This window comes from Tiliqua scincoides, chromosome 2 (assembly GCF_035046505.1).
Source record: "Tiliqua scincoides isolate rTilSci1 chromosome 2, rTilSci1.hap2, whole genome shotgun sequence".
In the NCBI taxonomy this organism is placed as follows: domain Eukaryota; kingdom Metazoa; phylum Chordata; class Lepidosauria; order Squamata; family Scincidae; genus Tiliqua; species Tiliqua scincoides.
Genome location: NC_089822.1, coordinates 8,067,141 through 8,082,462, shown reverse-complemented (window position 1 = coordinate 8,082,462; position 15,322 = coordinate 8,067,141). Strand labels below are relative to the sequence as shown.

The 15,322-nt window shown below is 44.5% G+C and overlaps 1 protein-coding gene across 1 annotated transcript in view; it reads left to right on the top strand.

Moving 5' to 3' along the window:
* MYO5B (myosin VB) overlaps positions 1-15,322 on the top strand; it is a 206,656-nt gene that overhangs the window by 78,229 nt on the left and 113,105 nt on the right. Inside the window, exons 8-9 of the mRNA XM_066617957.1 lie at positions 161-270; positions 1,927-2,192. Coding sequence (XP_066474054.1) covers positions 161-270; positions 1,927-2,192 — 376 coding nt within the window. The remainder of the gene's footprint in view (positions 1-160; positions 271-1,926; positions 2,193-15,322) is intronic.

The following is a 15,322-nucleotide window of genomic DNA, read 5'->3' as shown; positions in this document are numbered from 1 at the left end:
TTTGCTGAACTGAAGCCCTGTCCCCTTTGACCCTTGGAACATTTTTTTTTATGAAGTAAAAACTGAGATTGCTGGGATGAGAAGAGGGTTCAGATCATAAGTGTAGAAACACTTATTTATATGCCATTTTTGGGAACTAGATATCGAACGTTTCTTTCAGGAGTGAAGGAGTCCCACCAGATGGCAATTTTCAAAATCCTTGCTGCCATATTACACCTTGGAAACTTGGATATTCAATCAGAACGGGATGGGGAGTCATGCAGTATATCGGTAAGTTCTCATTAGGCATGGAAGACATCATTTGGATAATGTGCCCCTAAACCCAGAGGAAGAAAGAGGGGGTGCTCTGTGTTGATGTTCTGGGAGGGTCTGCAAAGTGTAAGGGACCAGGAGAGCTTTGGGTGAAGCTGCTTCTGTTGATTTCAGCGAGGCTCTCATAGAAGAATCTGTTAAATCTGAACCGAGGCACAATCTATCTGTCACCTTTAATGGCATCCAATGTCGTACTGCCTGCCTCACCCAGCTCTTGATAGAGCTGCCTCTGCCTGAGACGTGTCAATTCAGGGGGTAAGAGGCTTGAACAAATACCAGCAAGTGAATAGCACATCCCAAAAAGGAAAACGGCTCTTAAATGACATTAACAGCCCCTCTTTTCTCCTTGTGTATGTATCAGTCTGGCAGTGGGCATACAATAGGTGTGCTTCTGGTAAATCTGTTGTTTCTGTTGGCAACTGTCATGTTCTATTCAGAGAAGTTTGAGGTTTTTTTTAATTAAAATAGAAAAATGGCTTTCGCTGCGCTGCTGGTGTTAACTGAGAGATGTTGTGATGGGCTTTTTAATTTCAGGTCTTTGATAAACTAGGCAAATAAACAAACCTTCTCCCGTAGTGTTACCTCCACTTAATAATATTGGCATTATTTTAATTAAAATGTTAGTGTAGTTCTGCAATGCTATATCCATCTGTTGCCTCGTTTAATTAGCAATGAGACGACTCAGAGTAGCAAAACATGGATTGTGCAGAGAAGACATAACAGTGCATGGCCCTTACTTGTGACTCAATTAGTTCTTTCGATACTTGTTTGCTGTCTCCTTGAGTTGCAAGCTCTACAGTATAGGTTGGCATCTGCAGGCCTGGGTGCTAAATCCACCTCCCAGGAGGACTTCCTTTCGATCCCTGCCCCAGCATAGCTGCTGATCACAAAGCATGTTCCCCTTATTATGCAACCCTTATAATGGGTTAACCCATTTCTGCCCAGCCCACAGGTATACACATTTGATCCCTGTTGCATAAATGCGTACTGAGCAGAAATGGCTTAAAAACTCTCTACAAATAGAAAACTAGCACTTCAGCGAGGAGGTTAGGCTTCCTCTTCTCTCCTGGCTGTGGTCTCTCTGTATGCAGGAAAGTTTTTATATGTAGCCCTTTGGGGACTGGATTACCCCACCTGCAACGTAAAGTGGTGTGGTTCATACTATTTAATTTTCCTACCAGTGTAGACTGTGCTACAAACTTGAGGCTGAAGTATAGGACTTTTAAAATCCATTCTCCCAAGTACGTAAAGCAACATATAGCCAAAGGGATAAGAAATTTGCCACACTTGAATCTGTTTTAATTTTTAAAAATATTTTATATCCTGCCATTCCACACTGCAGTTTACAAGGTGGCTTTCACTGTATATGGCGGCTCTGGCTACGTAAAATAGTAGCATAGATGTGGAGGGTCTTGATGGCCCGTGTCAGTGGCGCAATATTGCAAACCGAAATTGAGCAGTGTCAAAGTTGAGGGATAAAGCTAGAAACAGCAGTTTTGGAAATGAACTCTGTCTCTGGCAAGTAAAAACTGTGAAGCCAAGGGGTGGGCGAGCTCTTGTCATCTGGCTATTGCATGCATTTCTGAACTGGATGTGTCTTCCTTTATATCCTAGAAACAAGATGAACACCTGCATAATTTTTGCAGATTGTTGGGAGTGGAGTATAGCCAGATGGATCACTGGCTTTGCCATCGGAAATTGGTCACCACTTCAGAGACGTACATCAAGAACATGTCTGTCCAGCAGGTCGTGAATGCCAGGAATGCGCTGGCCAAGCACATTTATGCTCAACTGTTCAACTGGATTGTGGAGCATATCAACAAGGCCCTGTACACATCAGTCAAGCAACATTCTTTTATTGGGGTGCTGGACATTTATGGGTAGGCAGAAGACTTTTTTCCCTTTTTTTCTGCCTTTGGTTTTTTATTGCTTTGATGTTTCCATTTGCTGTTTGCCAGGGTAATTCTGAAGTTGGTTGCTAGGAATTTCTTGCTTTACAATGCACTGGGGCAGTTGGAGTTTTGTGCGTTTATGTTGTGGCTGCTTGCAATGAACTTGCAATGAATTTCTTTGGAACATAATTCTGCTGTGACCCCAGGTGCAGAAACAGTATATGTTCTGTGCTGTCGGCTGTGTCCACAGCAAGTACCAGCTGGAGAATTGCTGCTGTAGTAGATTCAAAACCGTTTGCTGTTTCAGTAATCCATAAACAACCCTGTGAAGTAGGCCAGTATAAACATTCTACATTGCATATCAGATTTCCAAGATGAGAGATTAGCAGCTTGCTTTACTACTGTCATGAATTCATGATTCAACTGAAATTTTAATTGGGGGCCTCTCTGCTTATACCCCTAGTTGATGCTTTTCACCAGATCTTTGCATGCTCCATAAAACAAAGTATAAAGCTTTAAGCTTGAGATTGTCAGTACAATTGAGGCCAAGTTAAGCACTTAAGGGTGCAATCCTAACCACAAGTTAGCCTAGGAGGGTTGCAAACATGCTGTAAAGCACGTTTGCGCCTCCTTGGGAGCAAGCTGCCCCAGCGCACAGAGGTGTACCGACCCATGGAGGCTGCATCCAGCCTCCCTGGTGGCTTACAGAAGGAGCCTTGCGTTGGCCGAGCTCAGCCGACGCAAGGCTCTGGGGTGGGTGGGGAGGAGGCAGGAGGGAGGCGTTCTGGGGAAGGGGGAGGACAGGCGTTGTGCAGCCCCTGGGTCGGGTGGGCGTAGAGCGGGAGGCGGAGTTGGGATCCGGCTGTTATACTGGACTCCAACCCCCATTCCTGAGCAGTGCAGAATTGTTGCAAGGTTGAAAAGCAACTCAAGAATTACTCAGTACTCAGGAGTGAAGGTTCACAAGCTTTATTTGAATTGTATGCAATTGGTCCACGGGACTCATGTCCAAAGCATGGACATGAGTTTGATAGTGTCCAGAACTCTTATAGATTCTTTCTAAACACCAAGCAGCTTTTTCACTGCCTTATGTGTTACTATGCTTATACCGGGCTATCCAGTGGCTTTTACAGTCTAGGGTCAAAGGTCACCTTATCTCAGAATAACTTCAAGTTGCTCTGCTCTCTTTGAACTTGCGCGAGAAGGCCCATAGGGGCTGCAGTGGCTTACCCAGAGGTAAGGGGAAGAGTTTCCCCTTACCACTGGCTGAGCCACTTTGGCACGCTATTTTGCGCTGGATATAAGCCTCCTGGCTTGCCTGTTTCAGCGCAAGATAGAATTGTGCTGTAATTCTTTCATTTTGTCAGTGAGATTAAGGGTGCAGGTAAAGGTTAAAGTTGGCATTGGCTGTTGCTTCTTTTAAAGCTGTCAAGCTAGTGACTGTCAACGCATCTTGTGGCAGTGAATTCCACAGATTATGTGGTGCTGTCAGTAGGATCAGGATAGATCAATCCACTTCATTGGGCAATTTTAGGCGCTAGGACAGGGGTCTCCAAATTTTTTGGCCAGAGGGCCGCATGAAATATCTGGCGCAGTGCTGAGGGCCGGAAAGAATTTAAATATAAAATTTAAATAAATAAATTAGAGATGGAACTTAGATGATTGAATAAATGAATGAGTGGGCTCATTTACTCAGCCTCTCTGGCGCTCAGAACACCCTCCAGATGCAATCAGAGCACAGCTCTGGCCATGTTCAGTCAAGTGGGCCAGAGGCTTTCAGGAGACAAGAGGCTGGCCCACAGGCTGGGGTTTGGAGACCCCTGCTGTAGGGCAGAAATGAGCTAGGTATCATTTCCGGTCATGACATCACTTCCAGTGGTTCTGACAGATTCTCATTCTAAAAAGTCGGTCCCAATGCTAAAAGTTTAAGAACAACTGCTCTAGTGTTCTGAGTGAGGGATGTTGATATTTCTCAATCTACTCCACATCATTTGTAAATGAGATCATTCATCAGTTTGTCCATATGTTTCCCTTAGGGCAGTGGTTCTCACACATTTAGCACTGGGACCCACTTTTTAGAATGAGAATCTGTCAGGACCCACCAGAAGTGATGTTATGACCGGAGGGGAAATCATCAAGCAGGAAAATTTTTAACAATCCTAGGCTGCCATCCTATCCACACTTAGCCAGGGAGCCACACATAGCCAGGGAGACAGACCAGGGACAGACTGCACTTGCTCCCGGTGCGGAAGGGACTGTCACTCCCGAATCGGCCTTTTCAGCCACACTAGATGCTGTTCCAGAACCACCTTTCAGAGCGCGATACCATAGTCTTTCGAGACTGAAGGTTGCCAACATGAGAGCTATCTTGAGCTAAAGAATATACATATAGCTTGTTAAAAGTACAGGTCTGTAACATTTCCTCAAATGCAGTCACATCCCATGGTAGCATCAAGTCTAATATATTAATAATAAAATATTGAAATTAATGGGGACCCATCTGAAATTGACTCGCAACACCTAGTGGGTCCCAACCCACAGTTTGAAAAACACTGGCTTAGGGCACAATCTTAACCAGGTCTACTCAGAAGTAAGTCCTATTTTGTTCAATGGGACTTATTCTCAGGAAAGCGTGGTTAGGATTGCAGCCTTTGTCTTCTTCCTTTCTCAGCAAAGAAGCTGCTCTTGCCCTTTGTTGCGCTAGAGATACTCCCACTGCCTTGATGAGCGGTATGTAAGCTGCAGAGATTTTAAAAAGGAAGTCCCAACAGGATCCTTCAATTTCAGAGAGAGTTTCCTCTGCCAAAGGCAGAGGTGTGACAAGCCAAAAGCTGTTAATAGCAAAGAAGAAATCAGACACACAAGGGCAGTGCAAAAAAGCATATGTCAGTCAGAGGGGTCCGAGCTGGACGTGGCAGTTGGCATTCTGAGGATAATATCCATGAAAGATTAACTTAAACTGAAAATGTCTGTTAGTGTGAAACTTTCTCTCCTCACCCACAGCTTATGTTTGTCAGAGGAGAATCACCCATTTTTAAAAAAGAAAAGAAAAAAAATTGGGCCAAAGTGGCATCAAAGGGATGCTTCCGAGGCAAGGAGCTTTGCCAGCAAAGTGTCAGGAGAATGATCTCTTTAGCAAAAGAGGGACACTGGTGGGAATTAGCTGCTGTCATCTCCTCTTCTTGAGCTTCTTTCAAGGTGTAGCCACAGAGTCATAAAATCTAAGGGGAGAGCTCGGCTGTTCCCACCATCCCTCCACAAAGGTTGGCTTTTCCACCTACCCTGCCCCAGATCACCCTGTGCAATTTACGTCATAAGTGCAGGAAAATGCATTTTCCTTCAGCAAACAGGCACATTTCAGAAAGGTACTTACTCTGGACAGCTTCGGATGTTTCAGAGAAGTGAATTATTAAAAATCACAGAAAGTGAATTATTAAAAATCACAGAAAAATGCACTAGATAAAATAAACTCCCTGGCCTTGGTTTACCATATCTTGGGGCATGAGGGTATATAAAGAGAGTCCTTCCAGTAGCAGAAAGCCTTTTCTGCTCATGGGGACTGTTCTGGCAGAAAAGCAACCCCAAATCCAAAGAAATTCTTCTGTCTGCCTTGTGCAACACTTTGTACAGACTCTTTGTATGATGTCTTTATGACCCAGTGAAGTCTGGGCCTACCTTATTTGCCATGCTTTTCATACTGTGATGCAGCCGTTTTCAACCACTGTGCCGTTTCAACCACTGGTGTGCCGCGAATGGCCTGCAGGTGTGCCACAGGTGTTTGGGGGAAGATCATTTATTAGTAGGGCCATTGGGGAATGTGAACCCTCCTCCAACAGCTTGATGTGCCTTGTGAGTTGTCAAAAAACTGATGGTGTGCCTTGACAATTTTAGTACTTTGTCGGTGTGCCGTGAAATGAAAAAGGTTGAAAATCACCACTGTAATGCAACACCTGGTTGCGTCATTTGAGTAGTTTTCCACTTATGATTGTGCGCCACTTCATGGAACAGCAGCAACACCATTCTTCACAGAATCGAAGCCATAAAAGCCCCCACAGAAAATGGGGGATGAGAGACTATTTCCCTCATAGAAAACATTTTTCTGACAATAAGCTGCTTGTTAATGGCCCTCAGATTGTGCTTCCTGAGGCAGTCGCTTCACTTTTCCTTCCTTGCCTCGCAATGAGAAGCTCACCTCCAGGCGATACATATAAGCCAAGCAACACATTATAGAGAGCCCTCTGCATCCATGGGGATCAATTCCAGGACCCCCTGCAGATACTGAATTCCGTAGATAATAAAATCCACACGGGGCCCACGTGGCACTGCATTTGCTCACCTGGGGGCTTCCCGCTTTTCGTGTAGCTTAACAAGACATTGACAGTAGCAGTCTTATGTCCACGTTGCCACTGCAGTCATGCATTATGCAGCCAGCCATTATGATGACTGTGCATGTTTCATTTACATACCATAGAACAAATTAACATGAACTGTGCACACACATATGTATGTTGTTATCTGCCTTTGGTGTTGGATTTCACCACTTGCGTTTTGCAAAATGTGTGGTAACTGTGCAGTAGCACACATCTTAATACCTGGAGCATCAAATCCTTGGTAAGGTTTGCAGTGGAAATGCTTGTGAAGAAACTTGTGTTGTTGAGATAAATTAATTACAGAGCATGTGTATCCATGTTGCTCTTTCAGGCCTTTGCTTGAGCCGTGGTTTTCAGTTTTGGTTTTCATTAAGAAATTTGTTTTGCTGCTGGATTATCTTGGCCATTGTTTATGGTGACTTAATTGGTTTTTATTATTGGAATTGTTTTGTCGTGATTGTCAGCTGATCAGAAAGTCCCATTTCTTGAACTAAAAGACAGGATACTTTTTAAAAATACAAACAGATCGTGATATCTTAAAATCACAGATGTAAGGGAGTTTTCATATAAATCTCTATGGGTTTTGTTTTGTTGTTAGCATAACTCTTGAATTATGTGTTGAGGATTTTCACCAATGTTTTCACCAATTTCTTATAAAACCTGCTGGAATCTTGCAAGAGCCAGTCACCCACAAGCTCCTCAAGGACAGTGTGAAACCCTTGGGGCTTTCGGTTGTCTACACTTAATTTTTTTTAGTTCTTATAAGCCAAGGATATGTTTGAGAAAACAAGTAGTCTAGTGGCCTAAGGATAGGCTTGGTCTAAATTTCTGAAATTTTCCACAGCGGTTCTCTAGCATTGAAATTGGGAATTATAGCCCCAAGCAGGTAAATTATTAATGTCTGGTCTACAGAAGGAAAGTTAGATGATTTCTCTATGTATAGAAACATCACCTCAGTTTTATTTTTTTGAACTTGCAGGTAGCCTAGTCTTTATGGCTATATGAGCTAAATCATGTTTATGTATTTTATTAAGTTTATGTGTGTGTGTTTTGTTTTGAGGGTCATTGCTCTGCAAAATTTCCAAAGTGGCCTACCATAAAATAAAACATTGAAATAAAATGGCATATCCGCACAAAACAAGAGTATTTAAAGCTGAAAGATGGCCATCCATACCTGCTAACATTTCATATATAAAAATAGAGGCATTCCACTGTGAGTGAGTGGGGCTAGGGGGCAAAGTCTTGGTAGCCCAACACCATAGTTGGCTTGGATAGTGTAGTCAGCTAAAAACAGGAACAATTGGAGATAGGTGCTTTCTTCCAGGATGGGATTTTGGGACAACATGGCAGTCCTGGCTGAAATGGCAAAATTGGAATGAGGGGCAGTGGAAAGCCACCCACTGCACACCTCCCTCCCGTCATATGGAAGGCAGTGAGCCTGTCTACAGTTGCTTTCCCTTTCTCTTTCTTTGTGCTCTTTATAAACAAAACAGGAAGTGTGGGATGTGCTGGGAGCACATCCTGCATTTTCTATTTTGTTCAAAAGGGACTGTTAAGAAGGAGAAAGCTAAGTGGGTAGGGGGGCAGGCTGTCTGCCTTCTGACCTGCTTCCCGCTCAGTTTTAGTAAGTGGAAAGGAGTCTGGGGCAGCTTCATACACAGTGGGCTGCAGGAAGGCATTAGCAGACTCTGGGTGAAAAACACCCAGGTTTTTTTGCTGCTCCCTGCAGCATGCCTCTTTATGTGAGCCACAACAGTCACCACACCTTCGGACCACCCTGATGGGAAGGTATCAACCTCTATTTTTAATTATATTTACTTGCCTTTATTGTTTTGTCATTTTATTATTCACCTTTATTATTTCATGACTCACTGAGTAGTACATGTCAGTATAGACCCATCCAATGCAAGCAACCCACTGCTTCCTCTTCCTCACAATCTATACACACACCAAACTTCTCAGAAGTTTTCAGCTCTTCCAAATGTTCCCTTCCCAGCTGATAAGATGGGAGAGCTGTGATTGGCTAGTCTGGAACGCTGGATCAGGCCACAGGCCCATCTAGTTCAGCTTCCTGTATCTCACAGCGGCCCACCAAATGCCCCAGAAAGCACACCTGATAACAAGAGACCTGCATCCTGGTGCCCTCCCTTGCATCTGACATAGCCCATTTCTAAAATCAGGAGGTTGCACATACGCATCATGGCCTGTAACCCGTAATGGATTTTTCCTCCAGAAACTTGTCCAATCCCTTTTTAACGGCATCTAGGCCAGATGCCGTCACCACATCCTGTGGCAAGGAGTTCCACAGACCAACCACACACTGAGTAAAGAAATATTTTCTTTTGCCTGTCCTAACTCTGCCAACACTCAATTCTAGTGGATGTCCCCTGGTTCTGGTGTTATGTGAGCATCTCTCTATCCACTCTATCCTTCCCATGCATAATTTTGTATGTCACAATCATGTCTCCCCCTCAGTCGCCTTTTTTCTAGGCTGAAGAGCCCCAGACGCTTTAGCCTTTCCCCGTAAAGAAGGTGCCCCAGCCCTGTAATCATTTTAGCTTCTCACTTTAGCACCTTTTCCATTTCCACTATGTCCTTTTTGAGATGTGGTGACCAGAACTGGACGTAGTACTCCAGGTGTGGTCTTACCATCGATTTGTACAATGGCATTATAATATTAGCCGTTTTGTTCTCAATACCTTTTCTAATGATCCCAAGCATAGAATTGGCCTTATTCACTGCCTCCGCACATTGGGTCGACACTTTCATCGACCTGTCCACCACCACCCCAAGATCCCTCTCCTGATCTGTCACAGACAGCTCAGAACCCATTAGCCTACATGTGAAGTTTTGATTTTTTTCCCCAATGTGCATGACTTACATTGAAATGTATCTGCCATTTTGCTGTCCATTCTGCCAGTTTGGAGAAATCCTTCTGGAGCTCCTCACAATCGCTTCTGGTCTTCACCACCCGGAAGTGTCTGCTTTGGTGTCGTCTGCAAACTTGGCCACCTCACTGCTCTAGGTAATTTATGAAGAGGTTGAAAAGCACCGGTCCCAGGACAGATCCTTGGGGCACACCGCTTTTCACCTCTCTCCATTGTGAAAATTGCCCATTGACACCCACTCTCTGTTTCCTGGTCTTCAACCAGGTCTCAGTCCAGGAGAGGACCTGCCCTCTGATTCCCTGACTGTGGAGTTTTCTCAGTAGCCTTGGTGAGGGACCGTGTCGAACGCCTTCTGAAAGTCCAGGTATATAATGTCCATGGGTTCTCCGGCATCCACATGCCTGTTGACCTTTTCAGAGAATTCTAAAAGGTTCATGAGGCAGACTTTTCTTACAGAAGCCATGCTGATTCTCCCTCAGCAAGGCCTGTTTGTCTACGTGTTTTGAGATTCTATCTTTGATGAGGCATTCCACCATCTTACCCGGTATAGATGTTAGGTTGACCGGCCTATAGTTTCCCAGGTCTCCCCTCCTTCCCTTTTTAATGATCGGTGTGACATTTGCTATTATCCTCCGATCCTCTGGCACCGTGGCCATTTCAAGGGACAAGTTGCATATTTTAGTCAAGAGATCAGCAACTTCATTCTTCAATTCCTTAATAACTCTTGGGTGGATGCCATCAGGGCCTGGTGACATATTGATCTTAAGTTTATCAATTAGGTCTGAAACATCTTCTCTTTTCACTTCTATCTGACTTAATTCCTTGGCCAGGAGGGGCTGTTCAGGCAGCTGTATCTGCCCGAGGTCTTCTGCTATGAAGACAGATGCAAAGAACTCATTCAATTTCTCTGCCATCTCTGAGTCTCCTTTTATCTCCCTTTTCCCTCCCTCACCATCCAGAGGGCCAACCACTTCTATGGCGGGTTTCCTGCTTCTAACATGTTTGAAGAAGCTTTTATTATTCCCCTCAATGTTGCTGGCCATGTGCTCCTCATAGTATCTCTTGGCCTCCCGTATCACCTTCTTACATTTCTTTTGCCACAGTTTATGTTCCTTTTTATTCTCCTCATTAGGGCAAGACTTCCATTTATGGAAGGAAGCGTCCTTGCCCTTTATGGCCTCTCTAACTTGGCTGGTTAGCCATGTGGGCACCCTCCTGGACTAAGTTGAGCCCTTCTTCCTTTGCGGTATACACTTCCACTGGGCCTCTATTACTGTTGTTTTAAGCAGCCTCCATGCACTCTGGAGATATGGGACTCTTTTTACCTTCCCTTTCAACCTCCTTCTAACCAGCCCCCTCGTTTGAGGGAAGTCCACTCGTCAGAAGTCAAGGGTTTTTGTGGCAGATTTGCCCCTATTCTTCCCCCTACGTGAATGTCGAAACGGATTGCAGCATGGTCGCTGTTCCCTAATGGCTCAGTAACATTTACATCTCTAACCAAGTCCTGAATACCGCACAATATTAAATCCAGAGTCACCTGTCCTCTGGTGGGCTGGAAGTCTCTAGGCTCTCATTAGCTTGGAGCTTTATTCACCTTGGTGCTAGAGCCATGTCCACCTCCTCTGCCCACCATTGTGTACCAGAGTCAGATCACTAACAAAGAAAGTGAGAAAATGGCTACTCTGGAGGTAAGGGCCAAGTGGTGGCAACTGTAGTTGTCTCTGAGATTTCAGAAATGAGCAGCGAGAAGAAACAGGAAAGTAGCTTGCAGGAAAGCAAAATTTAGTTCGTGGGGTTGGTGGAATTTTAAGTTTTGAACTGGATTCCCAGAAAGCTCTGGCCTCCTGCAGATGTTGGCCAGTCGGAGGAACCGTGTGCGTAAAGTGTCAAGAGGAGAAGGTGGAACTTAGGTTAAAACCTAATAAAGGAGTGCATGTGGAATCCTGAACAGGGGAAGTTGCATACACCTGTGTGGACAAGGCAGGTGAAAGGTAGAGCAGCAAGAGAAGATCAGGATATACGTGTAAAAAGGCAGTCCGAATTGAGAATGAATAAGTTTGCATGAATGACATTAGCAAAGGGTTAGGTGATGTCACTGAGATTTGGTAAGCACTGAGTTGCAATTTATAACCAGCAGCAAAGCTCCTGTGATGTGTTTAATTATTTTTGTGATTTGATTTATATGTGCATAAGCTTAGTTTTTATTGAGTATAGCTGACCTTTAGTGAGCTTGGGGAAAGTCAAAAGTGACAAGCCTGCCATTCATTTATCATTATTGTGTTAATATTTCGGAAGATTAATTTGTAACACAAAGGAGCCTCCTTTCTCAGATGCAGGCTCTGTCAGTTCTGTCTGATGAGCAAGGCTCTGTTCTTGTGAATGTGACACAATAAATGATAATATTTGAAGGTGGAGTTTAAGTCCTGCTCTTTTAGTAGTAACTATGAAGATACTTAGCACATCTAGAATTCCTTGGTCTATTGAAGCACCTCACACATGTTAAGGGCCCAATCCTACCTTCAGTCAACCTGCGCAATGCAGCATCATTCCTGTAGGCTTCGCTGCATCTCATGGGCTCCCTGGGAGAGGTAAATAAAGAAATGGCTCACTTACTTCCTCTGCCGTTTCTTGGTCCCCAGTGGACCTACTCAGGTCTACGCCAGCTATTTTGCTAGAGTAAATCTGTTAGGCCGAAGGGGGTGTTTCAGACACAGGACAGGAGCTCCAGGTCTCACGTATGCTGCTGCAGCCAAGATTTGCTCCTGGCCTGTCCCAGTCCTGCCGCAATCATCTGCCACCTTACCTGCTCCCGCAGCTGGTCTGCAGCCTACCACTGTTGGTGTGGGGCTTACTGGCTACCACTCCCAGGGTGACCAGATGTCATAACCACAGAAGAGGATAACGCACCCCAAAATGTAGGACAGCCAAGAAAAATGTAGGACATGACAAAATGAAAGCTAAAAACACTCGTATATTGATTTCATTTGGTTAATTTAAACACTATATGACATATATATTATTAAATTTAAAACTATATTACATGTACTTTATTACATATAGTTTATTAATTACAAGAAGGCTATGCTCTGCCTGCAGGGGCCCACTCACAGGGAGAAGGAGGACATTAAAGTTCTTTTCCAGGACACAGGCTAAAAAGAGGACATGTCCTGGAAAAAGAGGACATCTGGTCATTCTGCCCACATCTCTGTCAGCAAGTTGCTAACTCACGAGCAGCCTGCAGGATATGGTAGTGGACCTTGTGGTCTGCTCACTTATTTTACAGATAGGATTGGGGCATCACTCAGTAATCCTTAAAATAGTCCAAGAAAGCAGGTCAGTATTAATACACCAGTGTTGCCGACAGGAAACTGAGCAGCTTGCCTAGAATGAAAGGTGTGAGATGTAGCATAGAAGTTGGGAAGTGCTGTAGTTCACATTTCTATGCTATGCCTGCACCAGCTCTTAGTGAGTAATAAAGAACAGTAAAACTGTCACCCTCTGGTAATTTTGTATAACTTGGAGGCTGGGACTTGAGTGGTACAACTCAATTTTTGGATGTTGTGCCACTGCTGAAAATGCTGTTTTGTCATCCTTGTCAGCATCGGGAGTTGATCTCAAATCCTAGGAAAGTGATGCTTATTCTTGAAGTCCTGTGGCTGACTTCACACAGACAAGGTTATACTTGAATTTCCACTTTTTAGATTGCAAACAAACTATAACGTCTCAGATACACTTGAAAGAAATAAGATCGTAAATCCAAGTCTTTGATGAGACAAATGGAAGGCAAGCATATTAAATTCTCATTTTCACGGAAGAAATTCCTTGAATCAGCGTTCCAAAGGTGGTGCGAATTGCATTTCCACCAGAACAAGACTCCTAAAAAGTTAACAGCATTATATAGAGCCTTTGGTTTTCTCCATCAGAGCTTGCATCCTGAGTACACTTCTGTACTGCAGCGAGTCATGGACTCTCCGCTCACAACAGGAGAGGAAACTGAACGCTTTCCACATGCGCTGCCTCCGACGCATTCTCGGCATCACCTGGCAGGACAAAGTTCCTAACAACACAGTCCTGGAACGTGCTGGAATCCCTAGCATGTATGCACTGCTGAAACAGAGACGCCTGTGTTGGCTCGGTCATGTCGTGAGAATGGATGATGGGCGGATCCCAAAGGATCTCCTCTATGGAGAACTCGTGCAAGGAAAGCGCCCTACAGGAAGACCACAGCTGCAATACAAGGACATCTGCAAGAGGGATCTGAAGGCCTTAGGAATGGACCTCAACAAGTGGGAAACCCTGGCCTCTGAGCGGCCCGCTTGGAGGCAGGCTGTGCAGCATGGCCTTTCCCAGTTTGAAGAGACACTTGGCCAACAGTCTGAGGCAAAGAGGCAAAGAAGGAAGGCCCATAGCCAAGGAGACAGACCAGGGACAGACTGCACTTGCTCCTGGTGTGGAAGGGATTGTCACTCCCGGATTGGCCTTTTCAGCCACACTAGACACTGTTCCAGAACCACCTTTCAGAGCGCGATACCATAGTCTTTCGAGACTGAAGGTTGCCAATATATATAGATGGTTTTCTCCATCTGTTGGAATAAAGCTGTTATGTTTGATAGTAGAGAAACTCTTAATCTGATGAAATTGAAGATCATGTTTACAACAATACAGCTTTGTTCTACATTCTGTTGTAGAGAGTGGAGAGTTGTAGTTCCTAAAACTGACAAGGAAGGGATCTTTTATTTAAACTTTGTCTTTATGGTCCGGTAAACCCTGGCATTGTTTATCTCTAGATAGTTAGCCCGGTCAGGGGTGTTCTTGTGCTGTAGATATCTCAAAGAAATTATTGAACCTATGCACAAAAATTAGATTGGGGCTCTTGGAAATTTTGGGCTGGCTATATACAACCAGTGTGAAATGTTCCATGCTTTGAGGCTGCAGACTGTCTTAAAATGTCTTTTCCAGTGTTGTGAGCAAAGATGTACAAGACCTTGTGAACAGAAAGAAGGGTGTGTTAGGGTGAACAGCTGGAAATTTGGAGGCTTTTATTTATATAGTGCAGTCAACTTTAAGTGGTGCTTTGCAGAACAGTAAAATAGGCAAATCCCTGCCATGAGGACCTTACAGCCTAGAGCAGCTATTTTCAAGCACTATGCTATGGCACACTGGTGTGCCTTGGATGGTCTGCAGGTGTGCCGTGGAAGTTTGGGGGAGGATCATTTGTTAGTAGGGGCACTGGGTGATGCAAGTCCCTGGTGTTGGTGTAGTGTGCCTTGTCAATTGTCAAAAAATTGATGGTGTGCGTTGACAATTTTAGTGCCATGTCAGTGTGCCATGAGATGAAAAAGGTTGAAAATCACTGGCCTAGGGGCTCAGTCCTATCCAACTTTCCAGCACCAGTGCAACCACTATGCTGAACAAACATTCCCTTAGCTTGAGGAGGCCTCTGTGACTGCCTCCTCAGCACAGGAAGCAGTGCACACCCGATTGACCTGGCTGCAATGGCACTGGAAAATTGGATAGGATTGGGCCTTCAGGGCAAGAAGTGGACTGAGGAGCTAAGTCAGAGCCTTCATAGAGAAAGTGGTGTCAGGGAAAGGGAAGAGAGTGAGTTCCAGAGAAGGTGGGCTAACCAAAGGGAGTAGTGCCTAATGGTTAGTGGGCCCGCACCCCTTCATACTCCCTGCTTTCCCTTTACTAGACCAGCAAGTGGACAAGGAAAAAAACCTTTGTATAAGATGTCATCATCCCAGGCTACGGAGGGGAGTTGTCTGGAAAAAAAAACCCTCATAGGAGAGCACTGAACCGCAGTGATTAGAAATCAAACCGTAGTAGCATTGGTAGGGTGAAGAATTAACCAGGAACA